The sequence below is a fragment of the Neopsephotus bourkii genome, unplaced genomic scaffold (genome assembly GCF_033783945.1).
Source record: "Neopsephotus bourkii isolate Nb327-2 ecotype Australia unplaced genomic scaffold, CSIRO-AGI_Nbou_v1 NB_107, whole genome shotgun sequence".
In the NCBI taxonomy this organism is placed as follows: Eukaryota; Metazoa; Chordata; class Aves; order Psittaciformes; family Psittacidae; genus Neopsephotus; species Neopsephotus bourkii.
Window position 1 is genome coordinate 11,799,887 of NW_026900624.1, and position 19,871 is coordinate 11,819,757.

The following is a 19,871-nucleotide window of genomic DNA, read 5'->3' on the forward strand; positions in this document are numbered from 1 at the left end:
ATATGGGCAGAAATGTAACTTACAGAATACTATGGCTATGTGAAAACTTAGAGACTGCCTGGAAATGTAACTGCAATGGTGTCCATCATCAGCTCCTGAAATCATAGGTACTGATGTTACAAATACTTGCTACAAATTCTTGTGCTTACACTTGTGAGAGAAACAATTCCCAAAAATGGAACAAAAACTCCCAGGTTTAAAACTGAGTGAAGAACTGGGATTATACAATACAAGGAAACTGTTCCTGAGGACAGCTTTGCTGCCCCTCAAAGACATACATAAAGCACTCCCCATGCATTCCCTTGCTCTTAGCTCAGAATCCCTTTCATATTTTGTCTTTTTTCTTTTCATATTTATTTCAGGTGTGCATGAAGGATGAAACATTAATATAGTGTTATAAGGCTGGAGATTATTTTGTTCTTTATGCCTTTCCTAACAATCCTATCACTTGCTTTGCATTTTTTGAGTGCTTCTGATCCATGTTCTCATGGATCTCTTGCTTAGAATCCCAAGATCATGCACTTCAGTGGCTGTCACCAACACAGAACCCATCATCATCAACACAAGAACCCACCATTTATGTGAGAAGCCCAGTAACTCTCCTGCATTTAACTGGTCCATACCTATTTTCTTTCCCTTATACAAGATTCTGTGCCCTAGATGTTATGCTAGACATCCTCTGTCCCCAGTGCTTCCTTCTGGGACATGCCATTACACCTCCCTTAAGGAACACTACTGAAAAGAACTTGTGCTTTATCTAAGCCATTTAGAGCAAACTGATTCAAGGTCATGGTAGCCAGCAAAAAGGCCTAGCCAAAGGAATTCCTAGCCTGAGGAATCTTGGTCTTCAGAAGCCCAGTTAGTACGGATTCAGATCAGTACTGTGGATACGCCAAGCAGAAGACCCACCTAAGTGAGACTGCTAGCTAGGACAGCAGAAACACCGCTGAACTCATCTTTCCTGGAAGTCCCCTTTCACATTTTTTATCATAATTTCCAAAACAGGAATAATTACATTGAAAAGGGAAGAGAAGGGAAGGGAAAGAATGTATTATAAAGTTTGGAAAAAAGTGTTTCTGTTATTTCTAAGAGGTTCTCTTATATAATCAAGCACATAAGTTGTAATTAGACTAAGCTACCATTACCATCTGCAAGAATAGATTTAACTATCAAAGTATATTTCCATGCAAGAGGAGGAGGTGAAAGTGTCAGTGCTCTGGATAAGGCAAACATTAGTCAGGTGGAAGCTAACCTAACACACATTAATATCTAGGTGAATGATGACTAATACCAGAAAATGAGTGTGGTTATATTATTGTAAAAACAGATCTGAGGAAAGATGAGAGTCACTCTTAGAGATTATCATTAGGAATTAGGAAAATATATGTACAAACCACTGTCCCTAACTACACTGAGTTAAGAATTCCAATAAACAGGTTAGGCTGCTATACCTGGAAACAAAAATCATATATTGTGTATAAGATTGATGCTTGCTGCTAATCAGCTGTTTGAATGACAAAGGTTTCAAATGCTATCAATTATCTGAATAAAATTATCTCACTCATCACATCATTAGAAGCAGTGAATTCCATTTGTCCAACACAGCTTCCTGTCCATAAAAATAAAATGGGATAGTTTAATTTTTATGGTACTACAAAGATGTTACTCTTCAAAACCAGCCTTGTTGGGATTCATGGAAAATTTGTAAGGGAGAGAGGAAATTATGAATAAAAGAAATAAAAAATAAAAAATAAAAAAGGAAACACGGTAATATTATTAATTATAATGCAAAGAACAGAAAAGGAAAACATAAAATTAGATTTAAAATAACACTAATAAACATAAGACAGACATTTTATTATCCAAAGATAGGCAAGAGTAAACAATAAATGTAAGATAAAACTTCCTGATACTGCTGTGTGTGTTAACTTGATTACACGAGGCTTAAAACTGAGTGTAAGGCTTTGAATAACTTCTGTGGGTGTTATACCAGATTTAGACTATATATGTTAGAGAACCACAGGAAAAGGGTTTTACAGAACTACTGATTGATAAATAAGTTTTAAACATAGCTTTAAATAAAAAAAAAGGAAAATATTAAAATGTAGTAATTAAAATAATAATTTTTGCAGTTAAGACTAAAAGTACCTGATTTGTGTGCCCTTACAGGTATCTTGAAAGTATAAATTATTTTACTATAGTGCCGCAATGTGGAAAATACCCTGCATAAACCCACTTCTGTTCTGATTCATAGCAGTACTGAAGAAAGGTAATTAACATCTGGCAGTTGATTTCAATTATATAATGGACTTTTAGTTCAGTTCTATATTCTCATCAGCTAAAACTGCATAAGCTTGTAAGCTAGAGACTTTTCTACCATCTTACTCAAGTACAATCCTAGAATTCCCGTCAGCTTCAGCAGCACCTGGATTCATTCCTCAGAGGAGGATCTAAAAACTACACAGAGCTAGGAAATGGTTCACAAACTTCTTTTTTCTCTTCCTTCCCTTCCTGTCTTACTTCTCTCCTACTTTCCATGACTGGCACTCCCAACCACTGCTGCCAGGAAAAAAAACCAAACATATTACATGTATTTTTATTCATATTTGTCCTGAGTTACTGCCTGGTCTTAAACCATGACAATATTCCACAAAGGAAGTTGGTTTCACAGCATTCCATTTCAGCCCTTTAAATTACAGTGCCACCCCCTTTCCCTACCATTAGTCGTTCATACACTGACCTTCAAGACACTTTATAGCAAGTTCACACATGCAGAAATACTCTGCTTCCCCACACAGGCCATGCATTTTAACAAGTAAAACGCATCAGGCTTTTAATACGGGAACTTGACAAGCAGCTACCATGCAAGAGAACCATGCAGTGCTATAAAACTGTTATCACAGACATATTTAACAGGAGCAGATTGTCCAGCAGGGAGTATTTCAAATGCATGGTGCTGTATCGTCCAAAAGTAAATGAGGATTTGGTAGAGCTTTGAGCAAAGGTGTACGCTACACGACCCAAATCATTGTTTATCTCTTCAGCTGTCTGGGGATTAAGCCAGTTCCTAGTACATTGAAGACAGTGGAATTCTGCTACATTTTCATAAGATTACCCTACTACCTGGGGAAAATACCTGAGGCTTTTTTTTTTTTCATTTTATCATATAAAAGGAAAACTTTTGTTCTGTTAGGATTAAAAACAAGACAGAAAAATCCAAAGAGCAGGCTGTGAAAGCAGTAGATGATATTTAAAAGGGATTTTGTAAGAAAAGAGAATTCATTATCAGGTGTTCTGGAAGCTCCATAGCAATGACAAAACAATCTGACCTATGTTTGCTTTGCAAATATCTGTGATGGTTTCAGAAATTACCATCACTTGATTTATCTCTTCTTGTTCTATTGTCAGCTAGTCTGGCACATAAGCACTTGTCATTTCTGCAGGCTGGATGCTCCCCTAGCATTTCATTCATGGTTTACATTCTTAATTCTGTTCAAATTAGACAGAAATATAAAATAATATCCTGTTATAACCAAAAGTGTAACACAATTAAAAGTAACATAGCTAACAAGCATTAGAAAAAATAATCTGGTACATTAGCTGGCAAATATTCCCCACATGCATTCAAGAAAAATAATTAAAGCTATAAGGGCATATAATTGTTATGTGAAAAAATGCAAACGTTTTGATTAAAATCTCTATTCCCCAGGATCATACCATCCAGTTTTACTTACATAATTGTATGATTTTGTCAATATTCTATAATATGATCTTTCCCTTTCCAGTAAGGCTGTGGAATAAACAGAGATGGAGACAAAAGGGAGATGGTGCTGTTGTCAAGCACATTAACCAAAACGAAATGTAACATGAGCACACTAAGTTTACATGATTAGTTCAGAATCAACACTCTCACAAGGGTTTGATTTCTGCCCATACATGTAACTGTGACGCGAACAGTTTGGGTTTTACAACTGCTGTTCATGCAGTTTGTTGTAACGGTTCTTCTTTCCCTTTGAAAGAATACAGTGATTTACACACTTTGTACACTAATCTTCTGAGATGCTGATTCTACTCTTCCACCAAAGGTGGACTCTGACACTGTCTCATGCTAAATCCAATGAGAAGCCAGTTCATCCTTCCTATACTGTTTACCCTTATGTTTGTCTATCTTCTCTATTTAGAACTCTGTTGTTTGAAAGAGTCCACCTTCTTACTACATTTGTCTTTCAAACGCAAAGCACAAAAGTGGACAGAACCAATGGCAAACAAAAATTTTATCCAGTGTAGATGCCAAAAGCAAGGTGGATTAATGTATGGAGCTGGATGGATAGATGAATGTATTCCACAGTTTCAGCGCACAGCTTTACCTATTCCTGATTCCAGCACCAGACTACACATACATACAGTGTTTTGTTTGATACGTTACTGTAGTGCAAGTCTCTCACTTTTGTTTAAATGAAGAGAAAAAAAGAAGGAAATTAGTGTTTCTAAAAGAAGGTTTAAACCCTGTATTTTAATTTTGCCTTAAAATCTACAAATACACACAACAGCTCATCCTCAATTCCTTTATGATGATAAACATGAGTGAGAAAAACACCAATTATGAGATAAGAATGTATCTGTTTTGGTCTCCTTAAAGTAGGTGTATTAAGTTCTATGCAAAATCTCATCAGCACTATTTGGTCTGTTGTTCTACTAAACCAGAATTACAGACCACTTAAAAGGACAAACATGCCCATGGTTAATGAGTTACCAAATAAACACATTCTGGTAATAAACTTTAATCCAGCTGAAACAGCCAGTGAGCAGAAGGAGACCCACACCTGGAAAGACCCAAGGTCTGAATCAAAGAATGAGTAAGGCACCCGAATGACAGGCAGGGACAAATAAGCTAAAGGCCACACTAATATTCAAAAGGTCTGTCAATGCAGATTTATTTCTGAATAATGTAAGTGTGGAGGAGGGCTGCATGTGCATATGTTTTCACTAATAATATTCACTACTTATAAACTGGATGGGAGAAACACAATCAGGCTGTCAGCCTCCATGTTTGTGCAAATGCTACTTGTGTTTAGGTGGGTGCCAGTAGAGGTACTCCTTTCTAATGAGTATTAAATCTGCACAGTTCCCCATATGTGGTGTATCTATATATTGAGGATATATATTCAGCCTTACTACTGGCTGGACCTACAAATACAGCATTTCTGTTGAACCAGACAGGAAAAAAACCCTGGTCACTTAGACCACAGGATTCAAGTTCATGAATGAAAATATGTATGTGTGAAAGCTCCAGAAGAAAAGACCAAAAACAGGTATAGAAGAATGGCAGAGGTTAACAGCAGACAGGCAAGGCATAAAGTTGTGCACATGCACATGAAGCTTCTCAGGGCATCCACAAAAAAAAGGAATTGTAACCTTAAACTAAATAGTGTGTGTGCCTTTAACATAGCAGAAAAACCAAACTGTTCTAACTTACTAATACGTAGAGAGAAAGCAATGTTAAGGTGACAGGAGAAGGAACATCATAGAACTGATAACAACTAAGGAGACAGTAAATAAGTTCAAGCATGTCAGCCTTCAGGATAACAGATGCCTGGCATGTAGCAAGACTGGAACAGAACAGAAGCAAGGACATACCAACTGCTAACTCAGCACTAGGACCTTGCGAGCATGCGCAAGCACTGGGGTCATTCAGTAAACACAGTGAGGAAGGCTGTCAGTGACCACCAGAGACCCCCACTTAGCAAGAAAGCGCATGTGTTATTAGGATGCAAATGTTATAATTAGTTCCTGGAATGGCTGTAAATATGCATGAGTATGCTAAATATACACCAGCTGTCGGCAAGTATGGGGTGTGCTCTCCTTTGTGAAACAAAGTGTGTGTGCCCAGCGCTGAAATAAAGAATGCTGCTTTCTAAAACTCCAAATTGAGTCTTAGAGAGTTTCTCTGACTGACTTTTATGGTAACAGAATGGCTTAAGAGAAAATCATAGCCTACATCCAGGAAAGGAGACAAAAGTCTGAGAGTAGACTGCGTTATTGCCTGAATATAGACAATATAGACCCACAGAAGTGAGTCAGGAAGGAAAGATGAAAGATCGCATCCATTCTCAGCTTCCAGAAGGTATTACTGTAACCAAGCAAGAACCCAGGAGACATGATAAGACCTCAATAACCAGCATCTTCAGTGACACCACAGTAAATCCTGGCCAGTCTATGCGGACACATGCATCTCAGTAGGTAGAAAAAGCATGGGAGTATGAAAAATAGTTTTTTTCCCTTGTCTTGAACTTTGCTGCTGTTTGGACATACTTGAAAATAGATGAGGCTATTCATCCCCATTGGTACCAAAACCAGTATGTCTCTGACAGTTCTGACTCCTTCCAGCTGTGAATTACAAATAAAACAATGACCTGTGTGCCGAGATTAGAGGTGTTATTAGGAGCAACAGAAAGAAGGAATTAGCTAAAACCTTTTTATACTACAAAGGCATAAAACTCCAATGCATTTTAAGATCACAATTTCCAGTCAGACAGAAAAGTCAGGTAGTGCTGATAGTATACTCAGTGCACCTCTGTGCCAATCACAGTTATTAAACAGACACATTAATTCATTCAGTTAAAACACACTGACAAGAGTCTGACCAAAAAAAGCCCAACAAACCTAAACCACAAAATAAACCCTTCACCACCAATGGTTATAAATAATCTCTAGTCTAAAACAGACAGCTCAGCTACCTCATACTCTTCCAATCAACTAGCTGTCTGAAGGCTAAAATCACACTTGTTGACTTAGATGAAAAAACTGTCAATATAAAAACCAATTGTCTTTAATGACCATATATTTTTAGGTGTTTTATTTCTTCTGAAATCTTGTCACATTCTCAAAATAGCCAGCAGAGTGCTGAACAAATGAAGTAAATGTTCTACAATGAATTTCCTTTATTACTCAGTATGTAAGAATATGAAATACAGAAATGATGCTTTATAATAATAATACAGGGGAGCTTTAAGCATCATTTTGTATTCTATTTAGACTTAGTATCACATTTTTTCTCTTCTAGATAGCTACACATTTAAGGATGATCTATTACTTTTTAGTTCTTATATATTTGTTTTTACATATGTTTTATATATTTGTTTATATATATAGATGAATTACAGATGTTTTTATATATAAAAATATATTGTTGTTTACTGTATTTCATGTTTGTTTTATATATTTATTTACCTATATTTTCATTGGTATCAGTGCTTTGTTACTGCTTTAACATCTTAATGTTAAAACCTCTCATTTCTCTGGCAAGCAAATCCAGATTTATAGCTTTTCTGCACACAATGTTTGCAAAGCACGCAGACAATTTACCACATTTGCTGATAAATCTGACTGTCCTCTGAAACCAAACTTATTAACTGGAAGTGTATTGCTAATACTGTCTAAAACCTGCAACGCAATGCAATAATAGACATCTGCAAAATTATTTCAGTCAACAAAATCTGTTAACTGGAAGAGAAAAGGTAATTTCAGCCAGTTCTGCCTTGTGAATAATTTTACTGGTAGTCTTCATGACTGCTAAAATTTCACATTATGAGAATTATTGTGATTACAGTCCTCAGTTTTTTCTCCTTAAATAGCTCTCTATAGTTCTATGTTCTCTGTAGTCCCCAAATAATACCTTGTTTATTTCAAAGGTTCAAATAGCAGGTAAGATAGTTTCAAAACTACACAAAGAGTCCAACAAAGAGAAGTTCTAACTTTTTTAGAGCACATTTCAAGTTGTTCTTTTCATTATCTGCTTCTTGGAGCTGGGAAAAAATTCTGACCAGGAACTCTTCAAAACTGAAAAGTAAATGAGATTCACCTTTTCTCAGCTGCAATCAAAGTTGTTTCACATCATTCTCACTGAAAAAAAGAGATCATAAAGGATTCACTAAGAGAGAACATTTCTCAGGCTGCAATGAATGTTCACATCATCCTAGGGGGATGGAGGCTTTAGGGCATCACTAGTCAGAACACAAAGCTTATTAAAAACAAGGGCTACTTTGCAGTAACAGACTTTAAAAGAATGACGTGGGTGCGAAATGGTGGAAATAACATTTATTCAAAAACATGCATCATAAGTCTTGTCATAATGAAAGCCTTTCAGGGTGACTGCCAATCAATTCTTTTCCTGTTTTCAGGCAGTTGGATGAAAAGAAGCACTGATGAGCACTTTATCTCATGGTAAGGATCACTGATGTATTTTTTTAAACATTCTTACTATCCGTCCAGATTCTCTCCCACTTTTGTGCCATGCTTTTTTTGCTCTAGATATTCATTGTGATTGACTAGTGAACGTAAGGCCAACACACAAGAAGCTCTTAGAGCTATTTTTAGTGTTCTGTGTTTCAAGATGAGTCAACCTGGTCCTGGAAGAGGTAGTGTTATCATAGTGATCACAGCAAGCAATTATGCATCAGGGGGAGAAAAAGCAGAAAAAGGTGAAAAACCATACTTTCTTATGGCAAAGTGGTGCACTTCAAACACAGCTTTCACCAAAATAAAGCAGTCATCATGCATTGTTTGACTGAAAATCAGTGGCATCTGTGGATTTCAGTAATTATCTGCATTCAAACCCCATGGTACATCACTGGATTAATAGTGTAGCTTTTATACGGCACAAACATGAGTTTTGTATGCATGCAGCATGATAGCTTTGCTCTTGGGAATTTTGGTTGAAAGGCATTTTATAATTTCTGACACCAAGAAAATTAATTTTTAAGGAATCACTGTGTTACCAAGCAGCCTTTGTTCTCATTACTTACCTTGGGTTCTATTAAAATCAAATCTAGAGCTGAATCATAAAAGGTCATACAATCTATTACTGCTGCTGGAAAGACTCACTCATCACAAACCTTCTTAGCTCCAAATCAATCCATCAGATCTGAGAACTGGAATTCTTCACCCTCATCATCACTCATGCTCTCTTTGCATTTAAGCTGGCAGACTGTTTCACCTTCTGACTGCTGCATCATCTCCTTATTCAAAGTAATCTACTCCATAAGAAACTGGCTTAAGAATTAGAAATCATACACATTCGCATTTTCAGAGCTTACGATAAGAAACAATGTCATTTAAGAGCAAAATACTAAAGATCACATTTTACAATAAATGTAATTTGTGACAGAAAAAACTACACTTGTTTACAAAAAAAAGGGAATTCTAATGAAACAACAAAAGGATGAAGCATAGCAAGAGGATTTCTGAGTTCTATGGCTGACTTTCTCCCCAGTTTAATGTCTAGCTTTCAGTAACTCACACAACATTCACAAACATACTGAAAAATAACAGTCCTCCATAAACAAGACATAAATTGCAGCAACAAGCACTTTATAAAGGTTGTGGCCTTATTGGTATGCTTAAGTAGAAGTGAGGAATCTAAAATAATCACAGCTCTGGTACTGATAAAATGTACTTTCTATTTTAACATTCCTTCTACTGCATGACCAAAGGCACACCTCAAATTCTTGTATAAACTTCATATAGAAAGCTTCATTTTATTAACACTTCTTTCTCTCCATTTGGCTCACATGCATTTTAATTCTAGAGCAGTTTCTTCCATCTATTTTGGATATTTCTATTAATATCAAAAAGACTTGATCATGGAGATGTGGTAGGATGAACTTAATGTTGCAATGGAAGGATACAGGCTCTTCAGGAAGGACAGGAAAAGAAGACAAGAAAGGGGAGTTGTTCTTTATGCCAGAGAGCAGCTGGAGTGCATGGAGCTCTGTGTGGGGATAGAAGAAGAGCTGACAGAAAACTTATAGACAACAGGAAGGGATTCTATAGGCACACGGTCAACCAAGAGACTCTCTAAAAGAGAATATTGAAGAGGTTATACTATCCTAATTCAAGCTGCTTCAAAACGTGTAAATAAATAAATAAAAGCTAAGAAACCTGCGTGGTTCAAGGAGCAAACCTGCTGCTCCTGTAACAAGTTAAACATAGTTCATGACTGTCTACATCTGAAATTCATTATTCTTACACCAAAAAAGGCAACAACCAGCACCACAAAATCACTTATTTTTTCCTTAGAATCTAAAAAAAGGCATAAAAACCACCCCCTCCATCATTTTCTTTAAATCTTACTTTTAAGTCTTGCTACAATTCTTGTAACAGTTATAGACAGATTTCCAGAAATATAAGGAAACTAGAGTGGCAAACAACTATAATAGCAAGGACTTCCACTGGGAGTCAAGCACTAGGAAGAGTAAAACCTTTCTTCATCTTGGGAAACAATATAAATACACACCGGTGAAGTCCTCTGCTTTATTAGCTAATATTTTAATACTTTCCTTGAACACTTATGGTATATACAACATATTAAAATTGCAAGCTAATAGATTGATAAAGTTAATCAGAACAAAAGTGTTAATCTGTTCTGCTGTGGGAATGGATTTAGGACCAAAGACAGTTTATCCTGCTATCCAAGAACAATAGAAACCGCTATTCAGTATATCAAGCCATACGTAGCCAAGGTAAGAACTGGCTGAATGCATTAACCAGGACTTCCCTGGCTGCAGCAAAGAGTTTAGGCCATACATTATAAACCTGTATGAGCTGAATGGAGGAGCAGTAAAAGGAATTCCAAGGTAATCTTGAGAAGGGAAAGCAACAGAGCTCCTAAAGTACAGAACTATCTGGAATAGTCCCAAAGGGATTTCTGGGCAGGATTAATTGTGCATTGCTACATGCTTCCAAAAAACCCCTAAGAAAACTTGATGTATATTCAGTCTAAATAAGTTACCTCATCAGCAATGCATCTGACTTATTACCAGTTTCTCACTTAAACATACTCATCTTCCCAAAGCTTTAGATTTTTATCTCTTAGATCTAAAAACTCGCTTCTCTTCTAAAATCCTTACATGCCACAAGGTACTGATGAGGCAGGAGGTATTTCAGGCAAATTACTCTTTTTACACTATTTCAGCGTTCAAATTCTGAACTGAATTATACTAATTTAGCAGCAGAAAACACCATAATTTTTTGCATTTTCTTGAAAAAAAACAAAAATGGGAGATTTTTAAGAATGTGCAAACATTTTGCTCCATTAAATTTCCTGTGGATAATTTAAGGAGTTTGGTGAACTGGGGCCACACTTACCACTGTTACTAAGTCAATGATTTTCCCAACCTCTTGTTTTTATTCTTCAAAAATTTAAGTTTGTTTGTTTGGGGTTTATTTTTAGGAAAACAAAATGATATTGTTGGTCTCATACGTGTGTTTTTATTTGCTCATTTTGGCCTTACTGTAAAAGCCCACAAATAATTCCAGTATGAATCTCTTAAAAATTAAAAAGAAATAAAACTTACTCAAAGATACCACTGTAGCTTAAATAGAAATAATCTACATTGCCACACAATGTGCTCTGTGTGCTTTCATGACGCCTGTGTTTACTTATCTGAAAATTCCAAGCTTTTACTCTGCAAAATAAAAAGATAGAGGTCAAATGGCCAATTCTGCTATAATTGTTAAAACATTTTGCAACGCTAATCCTCATTAATCAGGATAACCTCAAGGCCCAAACTGCAAAGATGTGGTTTCAAGTCTCAGGTAGAATTTGCTTTCTTGCAATCTCAGAAAACCTCTTGTTTGTTTTAAGGTTGAACACATTCGATACCTTGAAATTGAATGAAAAATTCCAAACAACCAGTATTAACATAATATCAAAATAAATAGCATGATACAATCAGGGAAGAGTAAATTTTGATATAATTACTATATTAGAAACACAGCAGAAAACAATGCAAAATCTGTTCCACCGAACTTAATTGTGTTTCTAGATACTCAGCACTGTCTGTTGAAATGCCTCATATCACATGACTAAAGATTAAAAAGCTTAATGTGAGCATATTGGATTTGAAACAATGCTTCATTAATATTAAGTAGCACTAAACTAACAAACAGCAGGATGCAAAAGTGATCAACACTTCGTAACTTTCACGGAAATAAATGATCTACTTTATTGATTTATGTTTTTGCTATAGGAAATGAACATCATGGAAAATGCAATCAAAATCAACTACACTGATTTCAAACTCAGGTTTGCAACACAGGGATTCTAGTTAACTAGTCATTCTAATCAAGCATAATGAATAATATATGTCTAATGTACAGTTGCCCAGTATAAAACATTAAATATTTTCATAGAATCATAGAATGGTTTGGGGTGGAAGGTACTTTAAAAATCATCTAGTCCCAACCCCCTGCCGTGGCAGGGATACCTTCTACTAGACCAGGTTGCTCAAAGCCCTGTGCAACCTGGCCTTGAACACTGCCAGATACGGAATTTATTTTGCTACCACACCTCTATTTTATCCAGAAGTACTGAAGTAGAAATGGATTAACACAATGAAATTATGCTTTGCATGTCAAGCAGGAGCATATTCTTGTTTTCTGCCACACACCGGTTCAAATAATCTTATAATTTCTGCTATAAGCAATGAATCCCATTTCCAAAGGTTTTATTATATAGTTGCTTTTCTACCAACATTTTCAGCGAATCTGATTTTAGTGCCTCAAACATTTTAAGAACAATTTTGTAAGATTATTGTGAACACTGAGTAATGTTAAAATACCGTTCTTCTATATTTCCTACATCTATATCTGATAAAGCTGAGAGTCTGGTTTGTACATTGTCTGGCAGGTGAAACCAAAGCAAAAGACTTTACACACTTTTGCTGAAAAAACAGAGGGGTAAACTTTGTGGACTGAATACATTCATGATGCTGTGGCAAATCTCAAAGTAATAAATTTAATGGAATTCCAACTTTTCATTGAGAATGGAATTAAGTTCCTGAGGCATTTTTTCTTAATTTCACTCGCTTTGCTTTTCCACTTTTTTGTTCCTTTGACTGTGGAAACAAATGCAAGCATTATGTAAAAATTCAAAGAGAGTGTATTAAATGCTACATGTCAGGAGGGTGCTGCAATTTTTAACTCTAAATTAATCAGTCTCAACTCATTAAAGGCATTGGGAGCTTATCTTATTCTGCATTTCACATAGCCAGTTATGTTTTATTGGCATGTCTTGACAAGTGATGAAGCTTTTGCCTTCCAGATCACAAATCTGAAAAAATGATATGCTTTTCCTAATACAGTTAGACCTGTGTCTTGTTCTCCTGGTGGCACAGGACTTGGCATGGTCTCCTTGTATTCTGTTCATGGTCACAATTTCAACACAGGAATATTGTGGGATGCTGCCATCCCACTTGCTGATTTGAATTCAAATTCTGATTTGAAACCTGTGCATGGAAGGTAGGAAAAAGAGCAAGTCATAGCCTCTTAATGATGCTTTACAAAATCTCTTAGCAACCATCTCTTTATTTAGGCACTAGAGCTTAGAAGAATAAAAAGCTTTTTGAAAATGCCTACCCTTGATGGACTGCACTAAAAATGCTGCAAATTGGATGATGAATGAGAAGGGGAAAGTCTGGGGAAAGGAGCTCTGAAAAGGAATCTGAAAGCAAAATCAGCCAGTTTTACAAGAAATGTAGACAATCAATTACCATGAAGAAGAAAACACAAGAAATGAGGGCAAATAAAAAAGTGATTTAAAGTCACGACAAGTATCCAACTGATACCCTTTTGACTTGACCATTTTAACACCATGTATCACAATCTGCATCAAGTGCTTTGGCATATAGTTCATATGATAGATATAGAATAGAAGTAACAGATGACTGATGGAACCTAGTAGATGATAGTGTTTCAGTCAGTTAACTAAAATCAAGAGCGAAATTCAGATAATTCAAATTATGGAATTCTGAAACATTTCCTTAGATTCATCCTTATTATTTAGGACTTTGACTTTCACCTGTGAAGAAGAATTAATTGCTAGTGAACTTGGTGGGAAGACTTCATAAGTTAATCACATTCTAAACAGCCTCCATGAAAATTTGTATTATACTTCCTGCATGAAAATATTTTTATATATTAATTTTTTTCTATAATTTGATCTTAAATTCATTCTGGGAGGTCAGATGTATACAGCTTCCCCTCTCCAAACTTGTACAATTGTACAACACACAGTATCAATACAAATGGAGCAGGCTTTCCCAAAAGCCCATGGACTCAAAACGACTATTGACTAATTATGGGTTGATGTTTGTAAGACTTTTGTATGACCCTAACTCATTATCACGTGGGTAAACCAAGTATAGTAACAGTCTATTTCACTGAAGTACTGTGTATTGCTCGCAGGCTAACATCTTTATAGTTACTAGGGCTCAGATGACATGCAGCAACTTGGCTTTATACCTGCATCTTGGATTTATGTTTCTTAAGTAAGTCAACCTAAAGTAGCCACAAATTTGCATGATAATTTTTAACAAAGAGAAGTATTTGTGGAGGCATTTGACTATTATAAAGAACATAGCTGATTCTGATCCACATCCAGCATGACTGGCACAATCCAGAGCAACTCCAATAGAGGCCAGTGAGAATTATTTGTATCTGCCATCAGAGTAGAGGCCTTGGCATTGCATGGATGTGAAGGCAGAATCTAAGGAAAGAAGAACTTTAGCTTGTCTACTCAGCCTCTTAAGGAGAAAAGGTTCTGATCACATAGAGTAATTCAGCCAGAGTCTGTTTTATTCTCAAGTTCAAACCAGGCAGTGCTTTATACCTCTCAAAACAGCATCTTCCAAGAACAACTTAGATGTACAGTTTGTCACACTAGCAGCTGGCAGTGGCTTTCCATGGGAAAGTGATTTCTCCAATAGCTATAGGCCAGGCTACTGGACTTCCTATGTTTCGTGTAAAGATAAAAGCACAATAAACAGGCCATTAACATCAAACCAAACTAAGACTTTGATGAGCATATCACTAACCCCTTCTGAAACCACCTGGCAAAAATCTGCAAACACAGCTAAATTTTCCTCTTTCTCCTTTGCTCTCTGTTGCAACTCTGATCATCTCAGGACTGTTGCTTAAACACTCTCCAAAGCTGAAATACTTTTGGCTTAACGACCAAAGAACTTAACTGTAAAACCCTTCCTAAAGAAGAGTTGCAAGCAGCAGAAATAACAACACTGGCTACACCCAATACCATCCCACTTTGGGAAACTCCTCAGAATGAGTCTTATTCAATTTCAATACATAGCAGCCAGGGGTGCTTTATAAAACCCGAAATCAGCTATTCGAAGCGAGCCGCCTGCGCACAGCTTGCAGCGCTGGGTATTGCTCACTGCCGCGGAGGTTGAGCCCTCTGCTGGGGATCTCCACGCTCTGCACCTCAAAAGGCTCCGATGCCTGGCGGAGCACCCGTGGCGGCGGCCAAGGAGGCCCTGGAAAAATGCTGTCACAGGTAATATGTCACAGGTAATATGTCACAGGTCAGGCATAGCAAGGTGCATCTGGCTATTACAGCTGCCCAAACAGCTGTACTCCTACGAGGAAAACTGCTAGATCAGAAAGTCTGACCAACCGTCAGTAGCTGGGAAGATACACAAAGGAAATGATCACTCCGTAACTGCCCTGTTTCTTAATCCCTTTCCTGATGTTTCTAACACTAGACAGTCCAGAAACAGTATAGGAGCCATTCGAGTCTTTGTTGTGACTCTATAGCCACCCACAAATGGATCAGGTGGAAATGCCAGGGCAAGCCACATTTAGACAACAGTGGTATAGTACAGACTGGATGAAATTGTCCTTCCATACTGCTCTTACACACCTCAGTTTCACTTACATCAATATAGCTCATTATTGACTGATACCAGTGTATGAGGTAATAAAAATGAGGGAATCAGTTTCAACTTTGCAGTGACACTGACTTAAAAAGAGGCTAAAAATACCAAAACCAGTGGGACAAGTGCAACCTAAAGATGGTCTTGATAAGATTTGACCCAGACTCAAAGCGTATTGGATGGTTTTGTTTGTTTTTTCTTTTCTTTTTCATATCTCAACAATTTCTCAAAAGGCCACAACTCCAGGAACAGGCCAAGGTAATCATGACAGTAAGGGGTGCTAGTGCCTGTGGGTTCTGGACGTTTACTTCCTTAAGAAAAAAGGCAAAAAGAAACCCAACTGTGCAAATAATAGGCATTCATCTGCATGTGAAAGAATAGAAAGATGAAAACAGAGTAAAAACAGTGGAACAAAAAGGCACTATATACAGTTTGATAATGGTACAGATACAAGTCATAAAATGTCACCAGGATTTCTAAATACTTCCACGGCAAACAATGAAATTATGTGCAGCACAGCAGCCTCACCTTGCACATTGCCCTGCTTTTTATACACATAACCACCCCCCTGCTACACAGCATCTTGAATAAAGCAGAAAATTAAGTAAGAGCATACACTAAAACTCTTAATCCTTATGGTAGCTTCCAAAGCTGGTACAGTTCATCATAATTTCTAGAGTGCCCTGATACTTTGTGCATGCTGGTAATAACATGAAAGATTAAAACTGCAATTTGCTGTACATTACTGGATCAGCAATGTAATTACTCTAAGGCCAATTTTAAATAATAGGTAGCTCCATTCGCTCGTCTATCTCCTTTAGAAATCAAATGGCTTACAAAGTCCAAAGAATATTCTATTCTATTAAGACCTTTAATTTCCATTCTTTTAGCTACCAACAAATACTTTACTATGCAAAACAGGTCACAGCACAACCTGATGTAAACAAGCATAGCTCCAAACAATAGTGAATAAGGATGTGAACTTTCTGAGGTTTTTACAGGTGAGTAATCATGAAGCATATTTGGACTGGTCTGCAAAAGGCAGGTCATCGTTACTATTTCAAATTACATTTTCACTATGATTTTCCATTCAGGTGTACTGTGCATCACCAAACACTAGATGTACAGGGCACTGCTGATCCACAGATTTTGTAAGTAAGTCATTACCTGTGACAATCCCATTCTTCCTGTGACAGTTAAAAACTTACAGGTTTTACCTGCATTCATGTCTCTGAGTTTCTAGGTTCCGGTAAAATAGTTTTGTAGCACCTGTCTGTAGCTACAAACTTTCTGCAGCATGCTTCAAAGCAGGAATCATTAGCAGAAAGAGTGTAGTAAACTTACTTAATACTGAGATCACCATGGATTATATGAAGTACTATTATGAGAGATAACATTTATATTTTACAGACACTGGAAAATAAAAATTAAGTGTGTACTTTTGACACAAGAAATATTTTTTCCTACAATCCTTGTTAAAGTAACCTGCTGTAAAGTTCTGTAGTATGACTGACACATGAACAAGGACCTCTTCAGAACTTAGTGTCAGTTAGATATCTTTTAGCATTACGCTGAAACACTTTTAAAGCTCTTTAAATATAGCACTATAATTACTTTAAGTTGGCACAAGTCTTCTAAAAAAAGTCATTCTGTTCCCTATTACTGTGTCCTGCCATTGCACAAGCATTTATCTAGTTAGACAGTGAACCCTGCTGTAGAATCCTTTCAATTTAGTCTGGAAAGTTATATCTTATTTATCTCAACTGAGGCCAAGTGGCCCATCAAGGAAACACATCAAAGAAAAATCAAGAATCGAAAAAAGATCTGATGGAGGTGGTGGATAGAAGGACCACAAAAATGATCAGAGAGATGGAGTACCTCTCCTATGAGGAAATGGTGAGAGAGCTGGGGATGCTCAGCATGGAGAAGACTCTGGGGATACCTTATTGTGGCCTTTCAGTTCTTAAGAAAGATGTGGAAAGACTTTTTATCAGGGCTTGTTGCAACAGGATGAGCGGTGATGGTTTTAAACTAAAAGAGGCTGGATGTGAGCTAAAAACTCTTTACAATGAGGGTGGTGAAATACGGGCACAGATTGCCCAGAGAGGTGGTAGATGCACCATCCCTGGAGATACTCAAGGCCAGGTTGGATGTGTTTCTTGGCAACCTGACTAGTTGCGTATGTCCTTGCTCATTGAAGAGGTTTGAACTAGATGACCTTTCAAGGTCACTTCCAACCCAAACTATTCTATGATTTTATGATTCTATGATAATAGAACTGCTAAGATCAAAGACAGCACAGTAACGATTCTCAAATGCATTTTGCTAGATACAGGTTTGCCTACTCCCTGTGCACATAATGCACAATTTACACTCTTGTGTTGTAACATGGCAGACAAGCTAGACATGGAAAACCACCCTATGATAAAGAAAGTAGATCACTGAACCACTGACTGCAAAGGTAGTGCATGTGACAGAAAAGGCCAAACACAAATCTGACAGTAATAGCATAATTAATATTTCCTTGAGAACTATTAATAGATCAGTGGGCCACAAAGTTACTTTAAGCCATTTAAAAAATATTTTAATGACAACTCAAAGTAAAAATTCAGGTCAAAAACTTAAAACAACTAAAAGAGATACAAAGTTGTGTGCCCCTAAAAATCTGTATTTTTTTCCTTTTACTATGACTAAGACTTTTTAAGGTCTCATGGAAGCATGATATAGCCTGATCTAACCGCATGAACACCTAACTGAACTAGACAAAAAATAGGACTTTTATGCCTCTAATTTTGACTTGTAATGCAAAACCATTAAAGTCTCATGCTTTAACTTCAGAAAGGCATTGAAATGTGTCACAAAAGCCTCTTTTCTTCCACACAGCCTGAATTCACTACCTAGGTAACTTCTCACATGATACATACAATCTCTCATGATTCTTCATTTTAGGAGATAAAGCACCATAGGGTGGATGTGAAGACATTAACTGTGGACGGAGAAATCTGAAGCAGACTGGAGTTTCTATGAGGGACCACAACAGTAAAGTCCCTGGGGAGGAGCATCCATTACACTTGTAGTTGACTGCCCAGGGGTGGAAACACAGCCCTACCATCTGCCATATGCTGATCCAGACTGCACTGGAACAGGGGCAAGCTCCAGAACACCTGCGATACATCGATGACATTAGCATGTGGAGCGATACAGCAGAAGGAGCTTTTGAGAGAGGGATAAAAATAATCCAAATCCTGCTGAAAGCCAATTTTGCCATAAAATGGAGTAAGGTTAAGGACCTGCACAGGAGATTCAATTTTTCAGAATAAAATGGCAAGGTGGATATCGCCAGATCCCCACAGATGTGATCAACAAGATAACAGCCATGTATCCACCAACTAATAAGAAAGAAACACAAGCTTTCTTGGGAGCTGTGGAGTTTTGGAGAATGCACATCCCAAATTACAGTTCGATTGTCAGCCTTCTCTATCATGTGACCCAGAAGAATGATTTTAAATGGGGCCCTGAGCAACAGCAAGGCTTTGAGCAAATTAAACGCAAGACAGTTCATGCAGTAGCATTTGGATCAATCTGGACCGAGCCAGATGTAAAAAGTGTACTGTACACGGCAGCTGGGGAGAATGGTCCTACATGGAGCCTCTGTCAGAAAGCTCCAGGGGAGATTCGAGGTCGACCCTTCAGCTTTTGGAGTCAGGGATACAGAGGATCTGAGGCCACCTATACCCCAACTGAGAAAGAGATACTGGCAGCCTATGAAGAGGTTCAAGCTGCTTCGGAAGTGATTGGCACTGAAACACAGCTCCTGGCACCCTGGCTGCCCATGCTGGGCTGGATGTTCGAAGGCAAGGTCTTCTCTACACACCATGCAGCCGATGCTACATGGAGTAAGTGGGCTGCACTAATTACACAGCGAGCTCGAATAGGAAATCCCAGTTGTCCAGGAATTCTAGAAGTCATCACGGACTCCCAGAGCGCAAAGATTTTGGAATGCTACCAGAGGAGGAGGTGACATGTGCTGAAGAGGCCCCAGCATATAATGAACTGCCAGAAAGTGAAAAACAGTATGCCTTGTTTATTGATGGATCCTGCCATATTGTGGGAAAGCATCGGAGATGGAAGGCAGCTGTATGG

At 37.4% G+C, this 19,871-nt stretch overlaps 1 protein-coding gene across 1 annotated transcript in view; it reads right to left on the reverse strand.

Moving 5' to 3' along the window:
* The window catches only part of CRACR2A (calcium release activated channel regulator 2A), a 29,610-nt gene extending 16,425 nt beyond the window's left edge, over positions 1–13,185 (reverse strand). Inside the window, 6 exon segments of the mRNA XM_061356494.1 lie at positions 5,477–5,609; positions 7,756–7,902; positions 8,884–9,051; positions 12,621–12,681; positions 13,045–13,125; positions 13,128–13,185. Coding sequence (XP_061212478.1) covers positions 5,477–5,609; positions 7,756–7,902; positions 8,884–9,051; positions 12,621–12,681; positions 13,045–13,125; positions 13,128–13,185 — 648 coding nt within the window.
* Positions 13,186–19,871: the final 6,686 nt, after the last annotated feature.